The sequence below is a fragment of the Mytilus trossulus genome, chromosome 9 (assembly GCF_036588685.1).
Source record: "Mytilus trossulus isolate FHL-02 chromosome 9, PNRI_Mtr1.1.1.hap1, whole genome shotgun sequence".
Taxonomy (NCBI): Eukaryota; Metazoa; Mollusca; class Bivalvia; order Mytilida; family Mytilidae; genus Mytilus; species Mytilus trossulus.
Window position 1 is genome coordinate 50,445,896 of NC_086381.1, and position 22,714 is coordinate 50,468,609.

The following is a 22,714-nucleotide window of genomic DNA, read 5'->3' on the forward strand; positions in this document are numbered from 1 at the left end:
TGTCAACACCGAAGTGATGACTACTGGGCTGGTGATACCCTCGGGGACGAAACATCCACCAGCAGTGGCATCGAACCAGTGGTGTAAATAGTAATCAAACGTACCAGGATTATAATTTAAACGCCAGAAGCGCGTTTCGGCTACATAAGACTCATATCAGATAACAGATCAAAATAGTTAAAAGCCAAACAAATACAAAGTTGAAGAACATTGAGGACCCAAAAATCCAAAAAGTTGTGCCAAATACGGCTAAGGTAATCTACTCCTGGGGTAAGAAAATCCTTAGTTTTTTCGAAAAATTTTAAGCTTTGTAAATATAATTTTTTTTAAAATGACTAATAATTGATAATCATGTCAACACCGAAGTGCTGACTGCTGGGCTGGTGATACCCTCGGGGACGAAACGTTCACCAGCAGTGGCATCGACCCATTGGTGTAAATAGTTATCAAAAGTACTAGGATTATAATTTAAACCCCAGACGTGCGTTTTGTCTACATAAGACTCATCAGTGACGCTCAGATCAAAATAGTTAAAAGCCAAACAAGCAAATACAAATTTGAAGAACATTGAGGACCCAAAATTCCAAAAAGTTATGCCAAATACGACTAAGGTAATCTACTCCTTGGGTAAGAAAATCCTTAGTTTTTCGAAAAATTAAAAGTTTTGTAAACAGAAAATTTATAAAAATTACCATATAATTGATATTCATGTCAACACCGAAGTGCTGACTACTGGGCTGGTGGAACCCTCGGGGACGAAACGTCCACCAGCGGTGGCATCGACCCGGTGGTGAAAATAGTTATCAAAAGTACTGGGATTATAATTTGAAAGCCAGACGTGCGTTTTGTCTACATAAGACTCATCAGTGACGCTCAGATCAAAATAGTTAAAAAGCCAAACAAATACAAATTTTAAGAACATTGAGGACCCAAAATTCCAAAACGTTATGCCAAATACGGCTAAGGTAATCTACTCCTGGGGTAAGAAATCCTTAGTTTTTCGAAAAATTTAAAGTTTTGTAAACAGAAAATTTATAAAAATGACCATATAATTGATATTCATGTCAACACCGAAGTGCTGACTACTGGGCTGGTGAAACTCTCGGGGGCGAAATGTCCACCAGCAGTGGCATCGACCGAGTGGTGTTAATAGTTATCAAAAGTACCAGGATTATAATTTTAACGCCAGACGCGCGTTTCGTCTATATAAGACTCATCAGTGACGCTCAGATCAAAAAAGTTAAAAAGCCAAACAAATACAAATTTGAAGAACATTGAGGACCCAAAATTCCAAAAAGTTGTGCCAAATACGGCTAAGGTAATCTACTCCTGGGGTAAGAAAATCCTTAGTTTTTCGAAAAATTTAAAGTTTTGTAAACAGAAAATTTATAAAAATGACCATATAATTGATATTCATGTCAACACCGAAGTGATGACTACTGGGCTGGTGATACCCTCGGGGACGAAACGTCCACCAGCAGTGGCATCGACCCAGTGGTGTAAATAGTTATCAAAAGTATCAGGATTATAATTAAAACGCCAGACGCGCGTTTCGTCTACATAAGACTCATCAGTGACGCTTATATCAAAATGGTTAAAAAGCCAAACAAATACAAAGTTGAAGAGCATTGAGGACCCAAAATTCCAAAAAGTTGTGGCAAATACGGTTAATAGTCTAATTCGTGAAAAGGGAAAGGGATTGTAGTTAAGATATAAGTAAACTTTGTAGTTTTTTTTTTTAAAGATTTATTAAAAAATGCCACAACTTTAATTTGTTTAAATTGCATAATAGCATGATTTATATCTTGCTAAAAGTTAAGGCACGGGGTTTGCATGTATCTTTTTAATCTGTTCATTCTCAATTTCAAATCTCAGAGGTTTCAAAGTTTTTCATAATAATATTAATATTGAAAATTTGCACTTCTATTGATGCACTTTTTAATTTGCTCGGTCTTTAGAACGAAGAATCTAAGTTAATTGACGATTGTATTCCTGATTACATTTACATTTGTTGATATATATTTTAGATTTAACAGTGAGAAGTTCATTTTTTTCTTTAATCAATTTGGAGAGATAAATTACACTAGTGGACCCAATTCATCTATTTATAGGACAAATTGTGCATTTTAAGGATATGATATATTTTTTCTGCAACATATACACGTAGACAACATTGTATATCACAAACCATTATATTTATACCTGTAGTACTGTATAGATTAAACCTACTCGGGTTAAGCATAGTTACTTTCATCACTTCAATTTGTGTTATTTCAAACCGTAGAAGACTGATATCAATGATTGTTTTATTGATACTCCAATGCATTTCGTTTTTCAAATTGTTTCTTATCCAACGTACAATTTGTACCTGAAGATTATTTTATATAAATATGTTGTTGTTCACATCATTGTTTTATACAAAAAGGAAGAAATGGTATGACTGCCAATGAGAAAAAAAATACTCCAGAAATCAAATGACGTAGAAATTAACAACTTAAGAAAACCGTATGGCCATAAGCAATGAGCTAAAATTTATGCATCTTAAGCAGCTATAAAGACCCCAAAAAATGACAAATGTAAACCATTTTAAACGTTGAAAAAAGGCCCGTTATTTGAATGGAGAGTTGTCCCATTGGCACTCATACCACATCTTCCTATATCTATTAACAAAACAATGAAAGAAAAACAAATATAATATACAGCAATTGAATTACAGGCTTATGACTTGGGACATGCACGTACAGAATGTGGAATGGTTAAAAAAAGTTTGCTGGCGCCATAACTCTTTCCCTACCCTGGGATAGTGGTTTAAGAATACAACATAGTAACACAGTATATAATCAGTTGAAATTCGCATAACTCATGAGACCAAAACTATGACAAACACATACCAGACTAATCTGAGATTACTCTGACGTCCGACGGCTGTTCTGTTTTGCCAGACAAGCTGTGGCCGTGGGACGTCAGAGCTCGTCCCATATCAAAAAGTGGATATTTGCCCACCCCAAAACGATGCTCTTTTTCGTCGCTTCTGGAGCCGACTGAGGGCCTTGGAAATATATCAATCGAGTATCAATCTCTTCATTTTTTATTTTTCATCAATCTCTTCATTTTTCATTTATCTCTTTATTTATGTAAGTTTCACCTACCTGCCAACCTTTATTTTTCTTTATTTTAAAAGTTTTCACAGAGACCCAGCTTGTCTGGCAAAACAGCCGTCAGAAATCAGAGTAATCTCGGACTAACCAGACGTGCACGGATATCTATACATCCAAACAAAAAAGACACTTAGTACATCATGCATCTTAGTAAAATATCAATCAGTACAACATGTACAAATCAAACTTTCAAGAGGTTTAGCACACAGACGTCATTTACAGTTCGAGAAAAAACAAGAGTTTGTGTAATACCAAGATACAGGTACAGATATATTGTAGAGCTTTGAATGTGCTTATTCGTATACAATAATACTTAATTTTATATTAATTCGCTAATTTCAAAGACAACAGTTATACCTATAAATCCATACTCAAAGATCTAATTCCAGTGTTGATAAGCTTTTAAAATCATTAAAATTTATCCGGATCGTATCGAAATTTCTGGACAACAAATGTGATATTCTGTTTTAAATAAGTTTAACAGGTACAGCCAAACTTCCACACCAAATCTTGGTATCTATGAACAATTTACCAAAGGTTTCAAGTAATTAGGGTAAACGAAATCTCTGAAGGTATACTTTACCATTAATACATAGAGTACGTTCTTATTTCCAAAACGTATATACATGGAGATCAGTAACAGCTTCAATCATGGCGTCACAACTCCAGTAAGTAAATCTGGCAAATGAACCTGTCTAAGCTTATTAGAGAAGAAGGCTTTGAAAATAAAAATCAACACTTTATAAATTATATGCGTCTGAAGCACTTTTTTATTTATCTACTTCAGGAACGCTCCAAAACAGATTTTTCTTGGTCTTTGGTTACATCTTCTGACATCAGACTCGGACTTCTCTTGAACTCAATTTTAATGTGCGTATTGTTATGCGTTTACTTTTCTGCATTGGCTAGAGTAATAGGGGGAGGGTTGAGAGCTCATAAACATGTTTAACCCCGCCGCATTTTTCCGCCTGTCCCAAGTCAGAAGCCTCTGGCCTTTGTTAGTCTCGTATTATTTTTGATTTTAGTTTCTTGAATACAATTTGGAGTTTAGTATGGAGTTCATTATCACTGAAATTGTATATATATTTGTTTAGGGGCCACCTGAAGGACGCCTCCAGGTGCGGGAATTTCCCGCTGCATTGAAGACCTGTTGGTGACCTTCTACTGTTGTCTTCTCTATGGTCGGGTTGTTGTCTCTTTGACACCTTCCCCATTTCCATTCTCAATTTTATTTACATTATGTTTTTCAATATTTGATAGGGTAATATCCATTGGATTCCTTTCTGCCTGGACGATTTTTGTGGTCAATATATAATGAAATTTTAAGGCACTTTTGACGTTCGTTACAAGATTGTAAGGACAAAGTCTTGTTTGTATGCTATATCCCATATAACTGTCATTTATGTAATATTTTCGTTTAGTATCAACTTATGCATGGTAAAATTTGATGCATTTATGTATGTATGAATACATATAATATTTATTAAGTTGTTATAATTAAAAGCACAACACTAAATTGTGTTTGGTTATTTCTACGAAATTTAATTAAGAAATCTTTTTATTTTCGGAGGAGTTAAACGAGGGAGAAGATAAGTAATCTGATTTAGAATATAAAGTAGGTCAAATGATTTAATATCGGTTTTCTGAAACATTCGTGTTAAAATACCCATGTCAGTTGTATATCCACGCCGCAGCGCTATTTAAAGAACACGATCGATTCGGTAAGTTAGAAATAACTTCCTCGTCCGCCATTTTGTAATTTGGGTTGAACTACGACGGTAAGAATACATTTATATCCTTTTTAATTCATAAAATGACTTGTTAACAATAAAATAAATATTCACGTGGTCGTATACTCTCACGCTCGCTGCAAAACCAACAACATGTATTGAAGTATTTAGTCGTTGCTAAGGAAATATTAGTACACATTGAATATTCGATGACCTGAAGAAACAAAATTTCTTCTAGTCAACACACTTTTATGAACCTGAGTTTTTGTTTGCTGTTCAACTTTGTACTTGTTTTGGTTTTCGAACTTTTTTCATCTGAGCGTCACTGGTTAGATTTGTGTGGACGAAACGCACGTCTGGCGTATTAAATTTTAAACCTTGTGCCTTATGTTAGCTATTATTCGTGTGTTTCTCTGTCCTATATGTTCTCCTATTTATTTGTTTTGTAGTCCTGTCATGTTATGTACTTTATAGATTTCACCTACTCGGGTGAAGCATAGTCACTTTCTTCACTTCAATTTGTGTAGTTTTAAACCTTTGAGGACTGATATCAATGATCGGATTATTGATATTCGAATGCATTTCGTTTTTCAAAATGTTTCTTATCAACTTACAATTTGTACCTTAAGATTATTTTATATATATATGAGCTGTTGTTCACATCATTGTTTTACATATAAAAAAAAAAGAAATGGTATGATTGTCAATGAGAAAAAATCCTCCAGAAATCAAATGACGTAGAAATTAACAACTTAAGATAACCGTATGGTCATAAGCAATGAGCTAAAATTCATACATCTTTAGCAGCTATAAAGACCCCCAAAAATGACAAATATAAACCATTTTAAACGTGGCAAATGGGCCTCTTGTTTGGACGTAGAGTTGTCTCATTGGCACTCACACCACATCTGCCTATTTCTAATATATAAATAAAACAACAAAAGAAAGAAAATATAATATACAGCAATAAACGGCAATTGAATTACAGGCTTCTAACTTGGGACATGCACGTAATCATATTACGTCATCTTCATCAGGATTGCATAAAACAGATTTTTGTAAGCAAAGGCTGTTTAAAGAAATTCATATAGCAATGAAATATTTGATGATGTGTTATCATTTCAGCACCCTGGACTTTTTAACCGGATTTTTGTGACAAAAATGTCGGTTATTAAATTGGGGATGCTCGGCGGGCGGGCGGCAGGGCGGGCGGGCGGGCGGTCGGGCGGGTGGCAATCAAATGTTGTCCGTTCATTAACTCATGAACCGTTCAACCAAAGCTTTTTAAATTTTAATATGTTGTTACTGACAACTAAATGAAGGTCAAGTTCAATAATGGCCATTTTGACTTTTACCGTTCAGGAGTTATGGTTCTTGAAAGATTGAAAAATAGTGTTTCCAGTCGTGTCCGTGCATTTTCTCATGAACCATTCAACCAAAGCTTTTTTCAAATTTTAATATGTTGTAACTGATGACAAAATAGAGGTCAAGTTCAATAATGACGATTTTGACTTTTACCGTTCAGGAGTTATGGTTCTTGAAAGATCCTAAAATGGTGTTTCCATTCATGTTGTTGCATTTACTCACAAACCATTCAATCTAAGCTTTTCAAATTTTAATATGTTGATACTGATGACAAAATAGAGATCAAATTTGATATTGACGATTTTCACTTTCACCAATCATCAGTAATGGTTCTTGTGATATTGCCAGGACACAAATAAATGCTAATAAATCCGGTTTGCTGTCGTTGTGACAGCCTCTTGTTATTCAGTCTCATAGATTTACATTTCTGAATGGTCCAACGTTTTACATTATGGTTTTTATACGACCGCAAAATTTGAAAAATTTTCGTCGTATATTGCTATCACGTTGGCGTCGTCGTCGTCCGAATACTTTTAGTTTTCGCACTCTAACTTTAGTAAAAGTGAATAGAAATCTATGAAATTTTAACACAAAGTTTATGACCAAAAATTTTTGATCCCAAAATTTAAGGATTAGGGGCCAAAAAGGGCCAAAATAAGCATATTCTTTTTTTTCGCACAGTAACTTTAGTTTAAGTGAATAGAAATCTATGAAATTTTGACACAAGGTTTATAACCTCAAAAGGAAGGTTGGGATTGATTTTGTGAGTTTTGGTTTTAACAGTTTAGGAATTAGGGGCCAAAAGAGGTCCAAATAAACATTTTTCTTGGTTTTTAAGTAAATAGAAATTAATTGGAGTTATTTTTCTTTGTATAGAATAGTAGTTGAATCAACTTTTTTGCACCATAACTTTAGTATAAGTGAATGGAAATCTTTGAAATTTAATCAGAAGGTGTATGACCTCAAAAGGAAAGATTGGTATTGATTTTGGGAGTTTTGATCCCAACATTTTAGGAATTAGGGGCCATAAAGGGGTCCAAATAAGCATTTTTTTTTGTTTTTGCACCATAACTTTAGTAATAAGTAAATAGAAATCTATGAAATTTTAGCACAAGGTTTATGACCACAAAGGGAAGGTTGGTATTGATTTTGGAAGCTTTGGTCCTAACAGTTTAGGAATAAGTGGCCCAAAAGTACCGAAAATTAAACTTTGTTTAATTTCATCAAAAATTGAATAATTGGGGTTCTTTGATATGCCGAATCTAACTGTGTTTGGAGATTCTTAATTTTTTGGTATCGTTTTCAAATTGGTCTACATTAAGGTCCAAAGGGTCCAAAATTAAACTTAGTTTGATTTTGACAAAAAAATGAATCCTTGAGGTTCTTTGATATGCTGAATCTAAAAATGTACTTAGATTTTTGATTATTGGTCCAGTTTTCAAGCTGGTCAAAATGGGGTTCTTTGATATGCCAAATCTAATTGTGTATGTAGATTCCTAATTTTAGGTCCCGTTTTCAAATTGGTCTACATTAAAGTCCAACGGGTCCAAAATCAAACTTAGTTTGATTTTGACAAAAAATGAATTCTTGGGGTTCTTTGATATGCTGAATCCAAACATGTACTTAGATTTTTTTATTATGGGCCCAGTTTTCAAGTTGGTCTAAATCAGGATCTAAAATTATTATATCAATTTTTCTCATTTAAATTTCATAAATAAAAAGAAATTTCATCAAACATTTTTTTGAGAGGATTAATATTCAACAGCATAGTGAATTGCTCAAAGGCAAAACAAAAATTTTAAGTTCATTAGACCACATTCATTCTGTGTCAGAAACCTATGCTGTGTCAACTATTTAATCACAATCCAAATTTAGAGCTGTATCCAGCTTGAATGTTGTGTCCATACTTGCCCCAACCGTTCAGGGTTCAACCTCTGTGGTCGTATATAGCTGCGCCCTGCGGAGCATCTTGTTCAATATTTGATTGATCATTTTTAACACCCTGGACTTCGCTCTTTAATCAGTCTCCACGGTCTCAAAGATTTATATTTCTTTACGGTCATACGTTGTACACGATATACTCACTTAATGCTCTTTCAATATTTAAATGATATAGGGTAAAACTCTTTGAATTCCTATCTGCACGAACAATTTTAGTGTCAATATATAAAGAAATTTTAATGTACGTTTGACCAAAACGTACGTTGCGAGATTGTAAGGACAAAGTCTTGTGTTTATGCTATATCCCGTGTAACCGTCACTTATGATCATTTATGGTGGGGTTCGTGTTGTTTATTCTTTAGTTTTCTAGTTTGTCTGATTGACTTTTTCATCTTTAGCCATGGCGTTGTCAGTGTATTTTCGATTTATGAGTTTGACTGTCCCTTTGATATCTTTCGTCCCTCTTTTATGAAACCTTTTCGTTTAGAATTAACTTGTGTATGGTTAAATTTCATTATTTATTTTTGGATGATCGTATATATTTATTAATAAGTTGTTATAACTAAAAACGATCTTGTAACGATTGCACAATACTAAATTGTGTTTGTTTGTTTCTACGAAATTTAATTAAGATTATTTTTATTTTCGGAGGAGTGAAACGAGGGAGAAGGTAATCAATCTGATTTAGAGTATAAAGTAGGTCAAATGATTTAATACCAGTTTTCTGAAACTAAAATTAAACATACGTGTTAAACTACCTGTGTCCATTGTATATCCATGCTGCTATTTAAAGAACTCAATCGATTCGGTACGTTATACATAACTTCCACGTTCGACATTTTGTAATTTGGGTTGAACAATAACGGTAAGAATACATTAATCCCTTTTTTAATTCATAACATGACTTTTTAACAATAGAAAAAATATTCACGTGATTTTATACCCTCACACTGGCTTTAAAACAACAACCTATTGAAGTATTTAGTCGTTGCTAAGGAAATATACTAGTACACATTGAATATACGATGACCTGAAGAATCAAATCTCTTCCAGTCAACACAATTAATAGTTGGTATGCACCTACTGAGTTTTGGTTGATTTCTTGTCTTCACTAAGTGTAGTTTTTTGTTGAGCCTGCAACTTTTGTCGCAGAAAGCTCGACATAGGGATAGTGATCCGGCGGCGGCGGCGGCAGCGATGTTAGCTTACAACTTAAAAGCTTTATATTTTAGGAGGTGGAAGACCTGGATGCATCATACTTTGTATACGAATGCCTCATGTTACGAAGTTTCCTTAAGTCACTTGTCCAATGTCCTTGACCTCATTTTCATGGTTCAGTGACTTACTTGAAAAAAAAGTTAAGGATGTTTTGTAATGTTAAATTCTCTCTTATTATAAGTAATAGGATAACTATATTTGGTATGTGCGTTCCTTGCACGGTCCTTATGCCCGTCAGACATTTTTACACTTGACCTCGACCTCATTTCATGGATCAGTGAACAAGGTTAAGTTTTGGTAGTTATGTCCATATCTCAGATACTATAAGCAATAGGTCTAGTATATTTGGTGTATGGAAGCACTGTAAGGTGTACATGTCCAACTGGCAGGTGTCATTTGACCTTCACCTCATTTTCATGGTTCAGCGGTTATAGTAAAGTTTTGTGTTTTGGTCTTTTTTTCTTATACTGTATGCAATTAGTCTTCTATATTTGGTTTATGGAATGATTGTAGGGTGCACATGTCTAGCTGGCAGGTATCATCTGACCTTGACCTCATTTTCATGGTTCAGTGGTCAAATTATGTTTTTGAGTCTTTTTTTTTATTTTTTATCTAACACTGTATGCAATAGGTCAACTATATTTGGTGTATGGAAATATTTTATGACCTATATCATGTATATGTTAGTCGCACAGGATTAATTTGATCTTGACCTCATTTTCACGGTTCATTGCTAAGTGTTAAGTTTTTGTGTTTTGGTCTGTTTTTCTTAATCTATAAGCAATAATTAAACTATATATTGTAAGGAAAAATTGTTAGCTGTACATGTCTTCTGGCATGGTTCATCTGACCATGACCTAATTTTTATGGTTCATGGGTCAATGTTTAGTTTCTTGGTTAATGTTACATTTGTAAGTGTATGTGACGGTTGTAATAAAGCTTTAAATTTAGGACTATCAACATAATAACAATGATTAGTAAAGAAGGCGAGACATTTCAGTGTGTGCACTCTTGTTAAACAAACCATACTTTGAAACTGTTTTAAAACTTAATTTTTTAAAAGTTTTTTCGTTTTTATTTAAACTTCTGACCAAATCCATAGAAAATGTCCCTCGTCTGTGGTCGTTGTTCTTTTTTTTTTTAACAGAATCTTCACCTCTGGATCAGAAAAGGCTAATTTGTCAAACTTTGCAAAAATGGTTATTAGGGAAGTTGTATCCAATGACCCCACGTGTCAACCAATACTTCAGATTTGGTTTAGGATAAAACCTAGGAGTAAAATGCAAGTTTATCTTGAAACTTCTTGACTAGAAAATATATTTGAATTGATGATACCTAGGTATCAATCATGAGTTGTTGCCCTTAAAATGAGTTATTGCCCTTAAACGACTTTAATAAGCAAAATATGACAAGAAAGACAAGATCTGCAATTAAATTAAAAACCCGATATTTTGTCGACTCCTTTTAGAGTTAATTTTCATTGGTGTGTTTCTTGTCCATGATATTTTGTGTTTTTAGTCTTTACCTTAAAACTACTTGTACAATAAACAGTTAAAACTTTAACAAGCAAAACATGACTAGCAAGACAAGATCTGCAATTATATTCAAATTCGAAATTTATTGGAGTAAATAAACTCTTAGTTCCCTTAAATGTTTTTGTTGCCCATTTTTTCGTTTTTGTCTTTTATCTTTAAACTGTAATAGAAAGACAAAACTTAAATAAACAAAACAAAAAAACAGGAAAACAAGATCTACAATTCAATTTAAGGCTGAAATCACCAATCGTCTCCGTAATGGAGTAATTGGTCTGTAATGACTCTTTTAACCAGTGTGTGTGTAATTGTCTTTATTTTGAAAACTGTTAAAGACAGAGAGACTTAGAATTGACTAAAACAATGAAATCAACAAATCATTCAACATGACTTAAATCGTCTGATGACTGTTTGATTGATGTGGCTTCTCCTTAATGACGATTTTTTTACCATTTTTTGGCGAAGTTTTTTAACACAGATAGTCACTCAAATAAATAAAAAATAAACAGAATATAAGTCCTATTATTATATCTCATTATTCATTTTCTGTATAAAAAAACAAAGCAGAATATATTTACTATTTGGACTACATTGCCTGCAAAAAAATATTACTAACCAGTTAAAAGTTTTAAAAAAAAATATCAAGTTTTAAAATAGTCTTTTTCGGGAAATCGTCTGACTTTTTTTTCATATTTGCATTGACACCGTCAAATGGTCATGACGTCAATATGGAATATAGATTAGTAAAAAAATTTAACGTGCGCTTCAAATTAAAAAAATGATGGGTTAACAAAAATATATCATTTGGAACAGTTGTAAATATGACAAAACAAAAAGATTATCTAAATATTGTCATGAAATATATGGAAGTTTCTTTCTGAAAAATAAAACAAGTAGTTACTGTTTGTTCGGACAATAGCAAGTTCATTGTAAACCATCGATGGTACTACTTCCCTCTGCTTATCACAGGGAAGTTGTCCTTGCCTCGGGGTACAATATATATTATTAATGATGCACACATACATGTGAGTGACACTAGCTCTCTAGAGTCTCCAGTTACATTAACGATCAATATTCTATACTCTACTTTTACAGATGTGTAAGATACACGTTAACCTAGAAGGAAATCATCACTGATATATGAAGAAGTAAAGTCAACGTAAGAAATATTTTATATTTTAAATGAGACCAGATATATATGGTTTCTGTTCTAGGGAAAACGGTACTATTACATTTTCCCAGTATTAGGTTGGCCTTTTGTGTATCCAAGACAGGTAAAGGAAGTCAACCTAGGAGCGCTGTGATTGGGTGTAAGGGTACAATATATTTTTTCATTTATCTATGAATAACTGCAGTGTGTAAATTTACAATATAAATTTTGAAACCTATTGAAATATTTTCTAGAAAATCATTCGAAAAGACTTCTAAAATTTCATTTTTTTTTTAGTAAAATGACGGTTGGCATGGATAAAATAAACAAGTTCCGTCGGAAGTTGGTCATGAGACTATTTGGCTTCTATACTATTAAACGAGAAGACCTCATTTTGTGTGTCGCTTCTCTTCCTTCCACGATTTTATCCTCATGTTTCTATGTTCTATAGGTAACATGCAAAGTCGCATTTGACATCCATTCTTATAATTATTCAGATTGAGTTATTTTTGGAGAAAAACGACAAAGAAAGAGTCCGGATATTGATTCCATCGTCAGACTGACTTTTAGTCAGACGAGACTTTCTATTTGGAACATGCACAAGTACAACCAATCGTATGATAGTTAATAAAAAATAAAAAATAAATAAGCCAATCAGAGCGTTCTCCATATCTTGGTGTTTAGATCGCAAGAATTACAACTATTATACCACAATTATTTTTCGCGTTTATCTACATGTTAACTAAGATAATACTACTAAGTTACTTTAATATATAGAGACCCTCTGTATTCTGTCAGTTTTATTTGAAATGTTTACTATTTAAGGGGTCATACCAATTGCATATATATTCAAATAAGTTAAACATGTGGAAACAAGAATGTGTCCCGGCATAGTAAACGGATGCCTTCATCAAACACTTAATCTACCTCGACCAAAAACTTAACCTGAAGCGGGACAGACGGACGGACGAAAAAACGAACGAAGACACGCACGGATAAACTAGAAAACATAATGCCCATAAATGGGGAATGAAAAAATATTGTAAAGTAGGGTACAGATTAGAGGGAGGCATGATTTTTTTTCTCGACGTCGGGATCGGGTGTTTTTAAGCTCGAGATTTGGGGATTGATCCTTACGGGATCTCGGAATATATTTGGGATTTCGGAATATTAATTCTGCATCTCGGGATTTCATGTTTTTAAGCCGGGGATTTCAGGATTAGAACCCCTCCAACCAACCCTCAAATTAGCCTTAGTCGGTCTTAGTCTGACAAGATTTATATCCTACCATTGGCATGTTAATGCTCTCAAAAGAAAAAAGCACTGATGGATTGTCCAGGGAGAGGGCTTTTGATACCATTTATGAAATTCTTCATACATAATATATTTTACAAAAAATCATCCTACGTTCACACGCTGTATATGCCCGCGATTTCGCGGTGTGTTCTAGTCAATTTTTAAAACAAAATAATAAAGTACTAACACCACACATAACTGTTTTATCCAAGTTTATATTATAAAAAGTGGTATATTTAAAAAATTGTAGTATTGTCGCCTATGGCAGAATAAATAGTACCGTTTTCTCTCTAGAAGGATACTGCTGATAAAATATCAACTATATATTGTATCGTTGTCAACATAATTTGATAAGTATGATCTTGTTTAAAGTCATATAAAACCAGTGACTGGTAAAAAATCACTTTTATCCAATTCATGAACCAATGCATGTAGATGTTACAGGCATTTTCTAAATTGATGCATTTTGTAAAATGCCTGAAAACTTTAGACATTTTCTAAAGTGACTATTTTTTCTCTGGAAAAAATGATAGGCATTTTGTAATAGAGATTTTACAGAATGCCTGAAATTAACTTAAAGAATGAACTGTTAAAAAAAAATTAAATGCTTTGAACACTGACACTGGAGCAGTTTTATTATGCTGAATTAAAAAAAGAAGAGTAAAAATATCAAGAATACATTTTACTAATGTATTCCAAATTCACACAAGCACAGAATCGACAATTATGAATTATTTCTGAAAATGTTTGAATAACAAAACATCACATAATTGTCAAATACATTGATCAACGCAAAAATCTTTTTTTGGCACTTCGATCAAATTTGGAGAAACCTGGATTATCCTTTATTAAGCAATTTCATTACCATTTCTGACAAAACACTTAACATTCAACAACATTGGGTTGCGCAATTAGCACACACGTCACACATGAACATATTCTTTTTCGTATGCTTCAATTAAGAAGATTCAAAATACATTATCATGGTTATAAAAAAGAAGATGTGGTATGATTACCAATGAAACAACTCTCCACAAGGGACCAAATGACACAGAAATTAACAACTATAGATCACCGTACGGCCTTCAACAATGAGCAAAGCATATACCGCAGAATCAGCTATAAAAGACCCCCAAATGACAAATATAAAACGATTCAAACGAGAAAACTAACGGCCTAGTTTATGAATTAAAAATGAATGAACAGCAAATATGTAACACACAAACAAACGAAAACGTACAACTGTTAGTTTGACTTGTATTTTTTGGTTTGTAGCTTTTAACTTACTGAATCAGATCTGCCCGTAATTTCTGTCCTTTATCCAAATTAATCCACTGCAGAAATAACCCAAATGCATTATATCCAAATCATTCTCGTCTTAGAAATGCAATATTTGCTACTGAACGCAAACAATCAGTCATTTGTATAAACAAACCTCCTTTGCTCTGGACGTTCTAAAGAATCGTTTGGAAAGTTCTATTAAAGAACAGTTTGGCCTCCTGTCATTTTAAGAAATAATCATAAATTCACTATCTGATATCCATTACTTATCTTATTTGCAAGATATTGTGTTTGTGTCTACTTTTGTCATATGTCTCAATGAAATCTTCTACAAATTACCTGAAACTGAACAGGCAATTTGTTGAATTTTGTTTAAAAATTTCTGTCATTTTACAAAATGACTAGGTATTTTAGTCATTTTGTATAATGCCTGTCAAAGTAAGGCATTTTATAAATTGCCTGAAAATTTAGTTATTTTACCTATTGCCTGAATATAGAAAATGCCTGTACTGTAACATATATATAACAAACTTCACTGGGGTAAAGCTGATGACCGTAACTGCATTCACGGTCATCCCAAGATGTCGGATGAAAAATTAGGTCAGTATTTGCATTGTCTGTTTAAGTTTTTCTAAAGCATTTTCTTCACAAAACATACATTGGTACGATGTAAATGTATAAAAGAATCACACGGAAATCACATATTACTACCGAGAAATGTGTACGAAACAGGAAATTGGATTTAAAAAAATCGCTAAGATGACCGTAAATCGTAAGTAAAATATTTTCAAGATGACCGTAACATAAAACAAGGATGACCGTGATTGGTAAAAAGATGACCGTAATTTGTAAAGGATGACCGTAATTTATAAATGATGACCATCGATTCTAACAGATATCCGTATTTGTATTACCTTTTTTGTATCAAATAATTAATTGTGTTGGTATAAAACGTATTTATAAGACTACATTATCCTATAGGTAATAATAAGACTTGCTTCAAATACATAGTTCACCAACTGTATTAAATCGTATCCGAATGAAAGAGGAATCTTGCTAGCTTTGAACATGAGCTATCTTGTAAACAATGTGCTTACTATGTAAACATTTTAACCTGCCTGTAACTTATAACCAAAGGAAACAGGTGTATATATGTTGCACCTGCTTTGCACGATAGTGTTGCATATATATTATTGGGCACCCGTAAAAAATCTAAATTATACAAGTGAAAACCAAATTATAAATTTAGAAGAACTAACTATAGCATTCAAAAGATGTTCCTCCAATTTTAAAGTCAGTGGCGATTATGTCCAAGAAGGGTGTCCAACGGAATTAAAAATTAACTTTATTAGGTCGTTAGTTTTCTCGTTTGAATTTCTTTTACATTGCTATTTAGGGGGCCTTTTATACTGACTATGCGGTATGTAAAGTTTGCTCATTGATGAAGACCGTCCGGTGACCTATAGTTGTTGATTTTTGTGTCATTTTGGTCTCCAGTGGAGAATTGTCTTTTGGAGAGTTGTCTAATTAGCAATTATACCACATCTTTTTTTATATTTATGAACTATTGCCAAATATTGAAGCAAAACTAAAAGAGATAGGGCGATACGAAGACTTCATTTCCGTATTGAAATCCTTATCTAATGGAATATTTTATACTGAACATATTGCTTTTCATTTGTTACGGAAGGTTTAATCTCAGTCAAACCATCTGAATGCCGAATAAATTTTGCAGTTCCATCGGATCCGGTGTTGTCAATGGACTGTTTGTATATTTCAAGGCAGCTGTTAAGATTTTAATCTGATTCCGCTGGATAATCTTATGCTAGATCAATGGGTTTTTTTCTTCAACTTTTCGTCGCATCGCTGTCAATTTGTATTATATTCTTCCCTACACAGTTTGGAGTTATACAAGGAGATAACACAAGTCCTAACCTGTTTAAGATTTTCATCAATGACCTTCCCAACTATTTGGAAAAATATCTAGACCATGTAAATATTAATAGGCATATTATCTCTAAATAAACTAGTACTGTATGCATGTTTTTGAGCATGCTATTAAGCTTATTCCTCTATATGGAAGTGAAATTTGGAGCTCATTCAATCCCTTGATAGCAAAATTTAGATATGGAAACCAACTAATTTGCATGAATAAAATGTATTCAAATTTAACTTGTGAAAAGCTACACAGTAAATTTTTTAAATTCATTCTGGTCGGCACAAATAAAAACACAAATTGTGCAGCCTTATTTTAACTTGGTCGGTTTCCACTGTACTTTTTATTAGTGAGGTCTGTTTTGAATTATTGGCTTAGACTAAAAAATAAGAATAATTTCCTTTATAACAAGATGCATACCAGCATTCAAAGCTCTATATTCTCAGTATAAATCGTCATGGTATAGCTTTCTCCAACACATTTAAAAAACTCTTCCTGGTTTTGCAAATCTAAATGATGGGAAAAATATTTCAAATAATACCATTAGGAAAATATTGAAAGAGACGTGCATACAAATTTTGGAAGGATCAACTGATCCAGAAATCAGAAGGAGAGCTCTGCACTTTTGTGACAGTTAAGGATAATTATGGTTTCGAAAAGTATCTTTATAAATATCTTAACAAAATTTTAGCGTAGGATATCATTAACAAAATTGAGGGTGTCATCTTACCATTTGCAGATTAAAATAGAACGATACCAGGATACTCCTCCAAACCTTAGACCGTATGTCAGCAATGTAATTCTGGTAATATTGAAAATGAAGTTCATTTTCTCTTTTATTGCACAAAATATAACGAAGACAGAAACTATTTATATCACATCTGAATCGTGTTCCAATTTCATTAACTTAAATTCCCAAGAGAAATTGCTACGGCTGCTGTCTTGTGAGAACTCAACTGTATGAAAAGAGTTGTGTATATTCTTGGTTAAACACTGCAAATAGCAGATTTATATTCCATGTTTCGCAAAATTAGTTAGTGTTGTTATTTAAAAAAAAAAAAATTTAAGTGACAGGATTCAGTTTCTCTGTTTATTTGTGTTCATCTGCTTCTGACACGAGGAGGATTGCTGTTATTGCCTATCGCAATCAACAGTATATCTTACAGCACCGTCCCTTGAATTGGTGTCTCCTATACAGATGAACAAATTTATTGTCATTTGTCTATTATAATATCTGTCACGTTATATAATTTTCAATGTTTGTTGCATATACTTTCATTATTGGTAATTGTATAAATGCCCGCTTTGGGACCCTGATTGGAAAAATAAAATATTTGATTTGTATTCCAATTTTAACGTTGTTATCAATAAATAATTTATTTTTTTTATGTTTTTTCTTCATAGACAGAAACAAAATATTACAGTCATTCTTTAAATATCTAATTATTTACGAGAAATATGCAATTTACTATTATCATTGTCATAAACTCTAAATACGGCAAATAGTTGAAAAGAAATTGATAAAACATATTTATAACTGATAAAAGAACCCCTATTGAGACAAACTCGACAAACAGTTATGAATACAAATATGAATATTTCTTAGAATTGACGGTCATCCTTTAAAAGTTACGGTCATCCTTAACAATTTACGGTCATCTTTTAACCAATTACGGTCAGCCTTGTTATGAATCACTAATCCGGTTACGGTCATCTCGATTACGATTTACGGTCATCCTAGCGAATTTTTCAAATTCAAATTCCCGTTTTATACACGTTCCTCGGTAGAGATTTGTGACTTCCGTGTGAATCTTTTATAAATTTACATCGTATCAAAGTATGCTTTGTAAAGAAAATGATGAAGAAACACCTTAACAGACAATATAAAAACTGAACTAATTTTTCATCCGACATCTTGGGATGACCGTGAATGCAGTTACGGTCGTCAGCTTTACCCCAGTGAAACTTAATCTTCTGTGCACGATTTTATCATTTTTTACGCAAACGTATCGTAAAGTCGTCATTTTTTAGTTTTTTCTGTCTGTTATGATGTGAAAATATAGCAGGTAATCAATTGTCGTGTGTTAAAACCGTAGTTTACCGAGTGTCACCTTATAGAAAACAATCTACAAAGAAGCATGGATATTGAATAACATGTGCATTTTGTATCTTAATGTAGACAAATCAATTAATTTTCTTCAGAAACAAGTATATGTTCATAAGTTTTATAATGAAAACTATGCGTTTAGTTATGAATATCATATGCATTATTTTTGTTTAATTTGAGGTTACATATGACTGTCATGAACTATTTGTACAAAATATTCAGTTTATAATATGATCTTTAAATTGATTTTTTGTAATATTATTAAGAACTAATATTTATTGAAAGAAGCTAATAGATAATGCAAAAGAAAAAGAAAAAGAAAAAATGGATCAAAATCTTTGACCAGAACTTTCAAGAAGCACGACCAGGCATTATTGCTTGATAACCGTTGTCCCTTACTTCCCCAAATTTTTTGATTCAAAATATTTGGACAACTTGAAGTAATTCTGTATACTATATAAAGCTTTCTTTTGTTTAGTCGTCAGCATGGCCGACATACCCAGAAAAGACTTAAATCTTATACTTAACAGCTCCAAACAATTTCACTAATCGAGTTGAAACCGATTGAATAGTTTATATAAGTTTCGCTATAAAGCAAATTTCACCGTAAGACCTTTACTAATGAGCAAAATCCATACTGCATAGAAAGCTACAAAAGGCTGAAACAAGACTTACATTTATCAATATGAAATACAGCAGTGTTATATAAATGTCAATAAGACAACTGTCCACCAGACACCACATAAAGTAGATGTTAGGAAAATTCAAAGCGTAAAACATTCACCACTGAGAAAAAACACACCCCTATCAAAAGGCTCGAAAAAGACATAACGTATAACAATTCAAAACGAAATCCCGTTTGCACTTTTCTTTCCAACAATAAAAATCATTCGAAATATATTCAGTAGTCTTTTTTTTATTTTTTAGAATGACAGACAAAAAATTGTGTTCTGGATGTTTACGAGATGACGAAAAAATCGAGGCTGAAGCATGGTGTAATGACTGCCTAGAAGAAGTTTGTAAGACATGCGCAAAGGTACACAGAAAATTTAATCCGCCGCATAAAGTAATACCACTTCACCAGGTCAGTAATCTTAGTTCTTCTATTCTGAAAATCAGTAAAGACTGTGATGTCCATACCGACCAAAGAACCACTCAGTTCTGTACCCAGCATGACAAGGTCATCTGTGATCTTTGTTTGTCCGACACCCATAAAAACTGTGATTCCATCATTTCCATAGATCGAGCAGCAAAAGGCGTTAAAAGTGGGACCGCCCTTGCAGATCTTAAGAGTAGAATCAATCATTTAAACGAAATGTTTCCTGAATTGTTGAAGTGTCAAACTAAAGATGAAAAAGAGTTTGATAGGCAAAGAGATAAATTCCTCCAACAGATATCTACCACCAGACAACAGATTAACAATCATCTAGATCAAATTGAAAAGGAAACCATAGACGAATTGAATAAACAGTTCAAAAAAATCAAACACAAAATGGATGAGGCGAAACATAAAACACAGAAAGGACTTGCGGCAGTAGCGACATGGATAGACGAATTGTCATCGATAGAAACCATCAGTAATGAAGTACTTTTATTTCAGACAATCAAATTGATGAATAATAAAACACACATAGAAGAAACCAATATCAACGAGCTCAATAAGCAACACAAAATAGAATTTGATCCATTTGATACAAACGATCTTCCCGTTGTACTTAAGTCTATAGGAAAGATTTCACTTACAGAAAATCAAATGCATATACCCGCATTACAGCACAATTCAAAACAAATACAAGAACCAGTTAAGTCAATGGAAGGCGAAATACAACGAACTCATTCGTTTCTAACATCAGTATTAGGATCAAAAGTTCAAATTAGTAAGGGTTGTTTTGTGTCCGGAAAGAGACTAGTCTTGGTACATTACGAGTCACCACACATCTCTGTATGTGGATATGACGGGAATGATGTTCACATGATAACATTAGAACATGAACCACTTGATGTCGCTATGATCGACGATAACCAGGCAATAGTTACTTTATTACTGAAAGGATTCCAGATCTTAGATCTAACAACACTTACTTTAGGGAGATGTATCAAACCTGGAGGAAAAGGATGCTATGCTGTGTCATGTAGTAATGATCAGATATGGACGTCTGATAGAATCTACACTATTAGTCAGATTGATATCAGTGGTAATATACTACGTAGTGTAACAGCAAAGAATGATGTACGGGACTTTTGTATGGACAACAATGGCAACATTTACTATTCAACAAGCAATTCCGACGACAATAACGTATCCCGTATAAAACCTGACGGACAGGAGAGTATATTATGTAGTCATTCTGATCGCATTTATCCTTATGATATCGACGTAGATGACAAGGGAAATGTTTATGTATGTGAAATGGGGTCTGACAATATACACAGAATATCATCTGATGGAAAGGATCATCAAATCATACTAACAAAGGATGATGGAATAACTAGACCGTGGGGTGTATGCCACAATAGGGAAACAAAACAACTTATGGTTGTCAACGATAATCAAAAAAGTGTCGCCATGTATACATTACCCTAGATTTACGGTTTCAATGCAGAGGATTTTATTACATATAATTTATAATAACTGATATTTTTTTGTTATAATTATTGGAAATGTGTTTGATACGTTTGGAAATAACACCATTACGATAAAAAAAAATGTATTTATTTGAGTGTGTTTTCTTTATCATTATACATGTTATAAGACAGTTTGATATTTACACCATTAGTTGGTCACTTGATATTCACCACAATGTGAACTGTTGGTAGGGAATGTTGGTTTCCGATGGAACTAACACCCTGTATTTTTTATATTTATTTGTATTATAAATTTTATCTTGCTAATATTTTTGTTTTCAAATTAATCATTTTTTAATTGATATGATTCTTTTAATAATAATAATATAACAATTGAAAAGGTAGAAAATGTCCTATATAGAAAATAAAAAGTACTCGAAGGCGCTGTACATTAAACGTGGTAATTAAAACAAATATGTGACAAAAACATAACACATACGTTGTGTTAGATTCAAGTAATGAAATAAATAAATAATATTAATTTTCACAGAATTTCTGTCAACATTTTTAGTAAACTTATTCTTTTTCTGTAGGATGTTTTCTAGTCAGAACTGTAATGTTTGATTAAAAAAAAAGTCTGTATTATTCAAATTGTATAGAATATGAGTAGGACTCGGAGGTACGATGGGGACGCTATGATGCGATGGTCTACGCCGCAGTGGTCTATTTGACGCATGATTGCTAGTTTAAAAGCTAAATGCGTGCAATTATCATATAAGTGGATTTTTAATAGTTAAAATACAAATTAATATTCATTATTAACTAAGGTTGCATACTAAGTGAGAGATCGTCATCCTTAATTTCTTAAATTTGGACATAATTCTGCATTATTTATAATATTTTATCTTTTCATCGTTTCTCTCATTATTTTCTCGTTCACCGTTATATTATGATACTAAGAATCTGTATGCGGACCCACGTGTTTTTAAAGAATGTCACGCTCCATCCTACGTGAAAAGGAACCTTTTGTAGATTTCGAAATAAAAAATCGCAACAGAAGGTTAACATGATTCCTCTTTCCACCAATTCTCCCCTTATTTCGTAGTATTTGAAGTTTATAAACCTCTTATTATCTTAAAAATTGGAAGAGGGCTTTAGCATACACATTGACTTGTACATCGACATGAAAACGGGGACTTTCTAAGGACTGGTGGATTAAAACAATGTCAATACACATTTGCAGACAGAATTGTGCCGTCGCTGATGTCACGTGATTTTATAGCGATATTTTTAATATTTACGAATTATTCTTCATAACTATATAGCAAACTGCTGTTTGTATAGAAAGTCTTAGGTAAAAAGCATTGAAAATGTAGTTTGAATAAACCATCGCACTTCAGCGTTACCACCACCGCACTTTGGCGTAATTATAAAC

General features: G+C 32.9%; 1 protein-coding gene across 1 annotated transcript; it reads left to right on the forward strand.

Moving 5' to 3' along the window:
* The first annotated feature begins 4,860 nt into the window (after positions 1-4,860).
* LOC134684724 (uncharacterized) lies at positions 4,861-21,298 on the forward strand. Its single transcript, XM_063544032.1, has 3 exons — positions 4,861-4,936; positions 12,040-12,092; positions 19,642-21,298. The coding sequence occupies exons 2-3, from the start codon at positions 12,085-12,087 to the stop codon at positions 21,296-21,298; spliced, it is 1,665 nt and encodes a 554-aa protein (XP_063400102.1). The 5' UTR covers positions 4,861-4,936; positions 12,040-12,084.
* Positions 21,299-22,714: the final 1,416 nt, after the last annotated feature.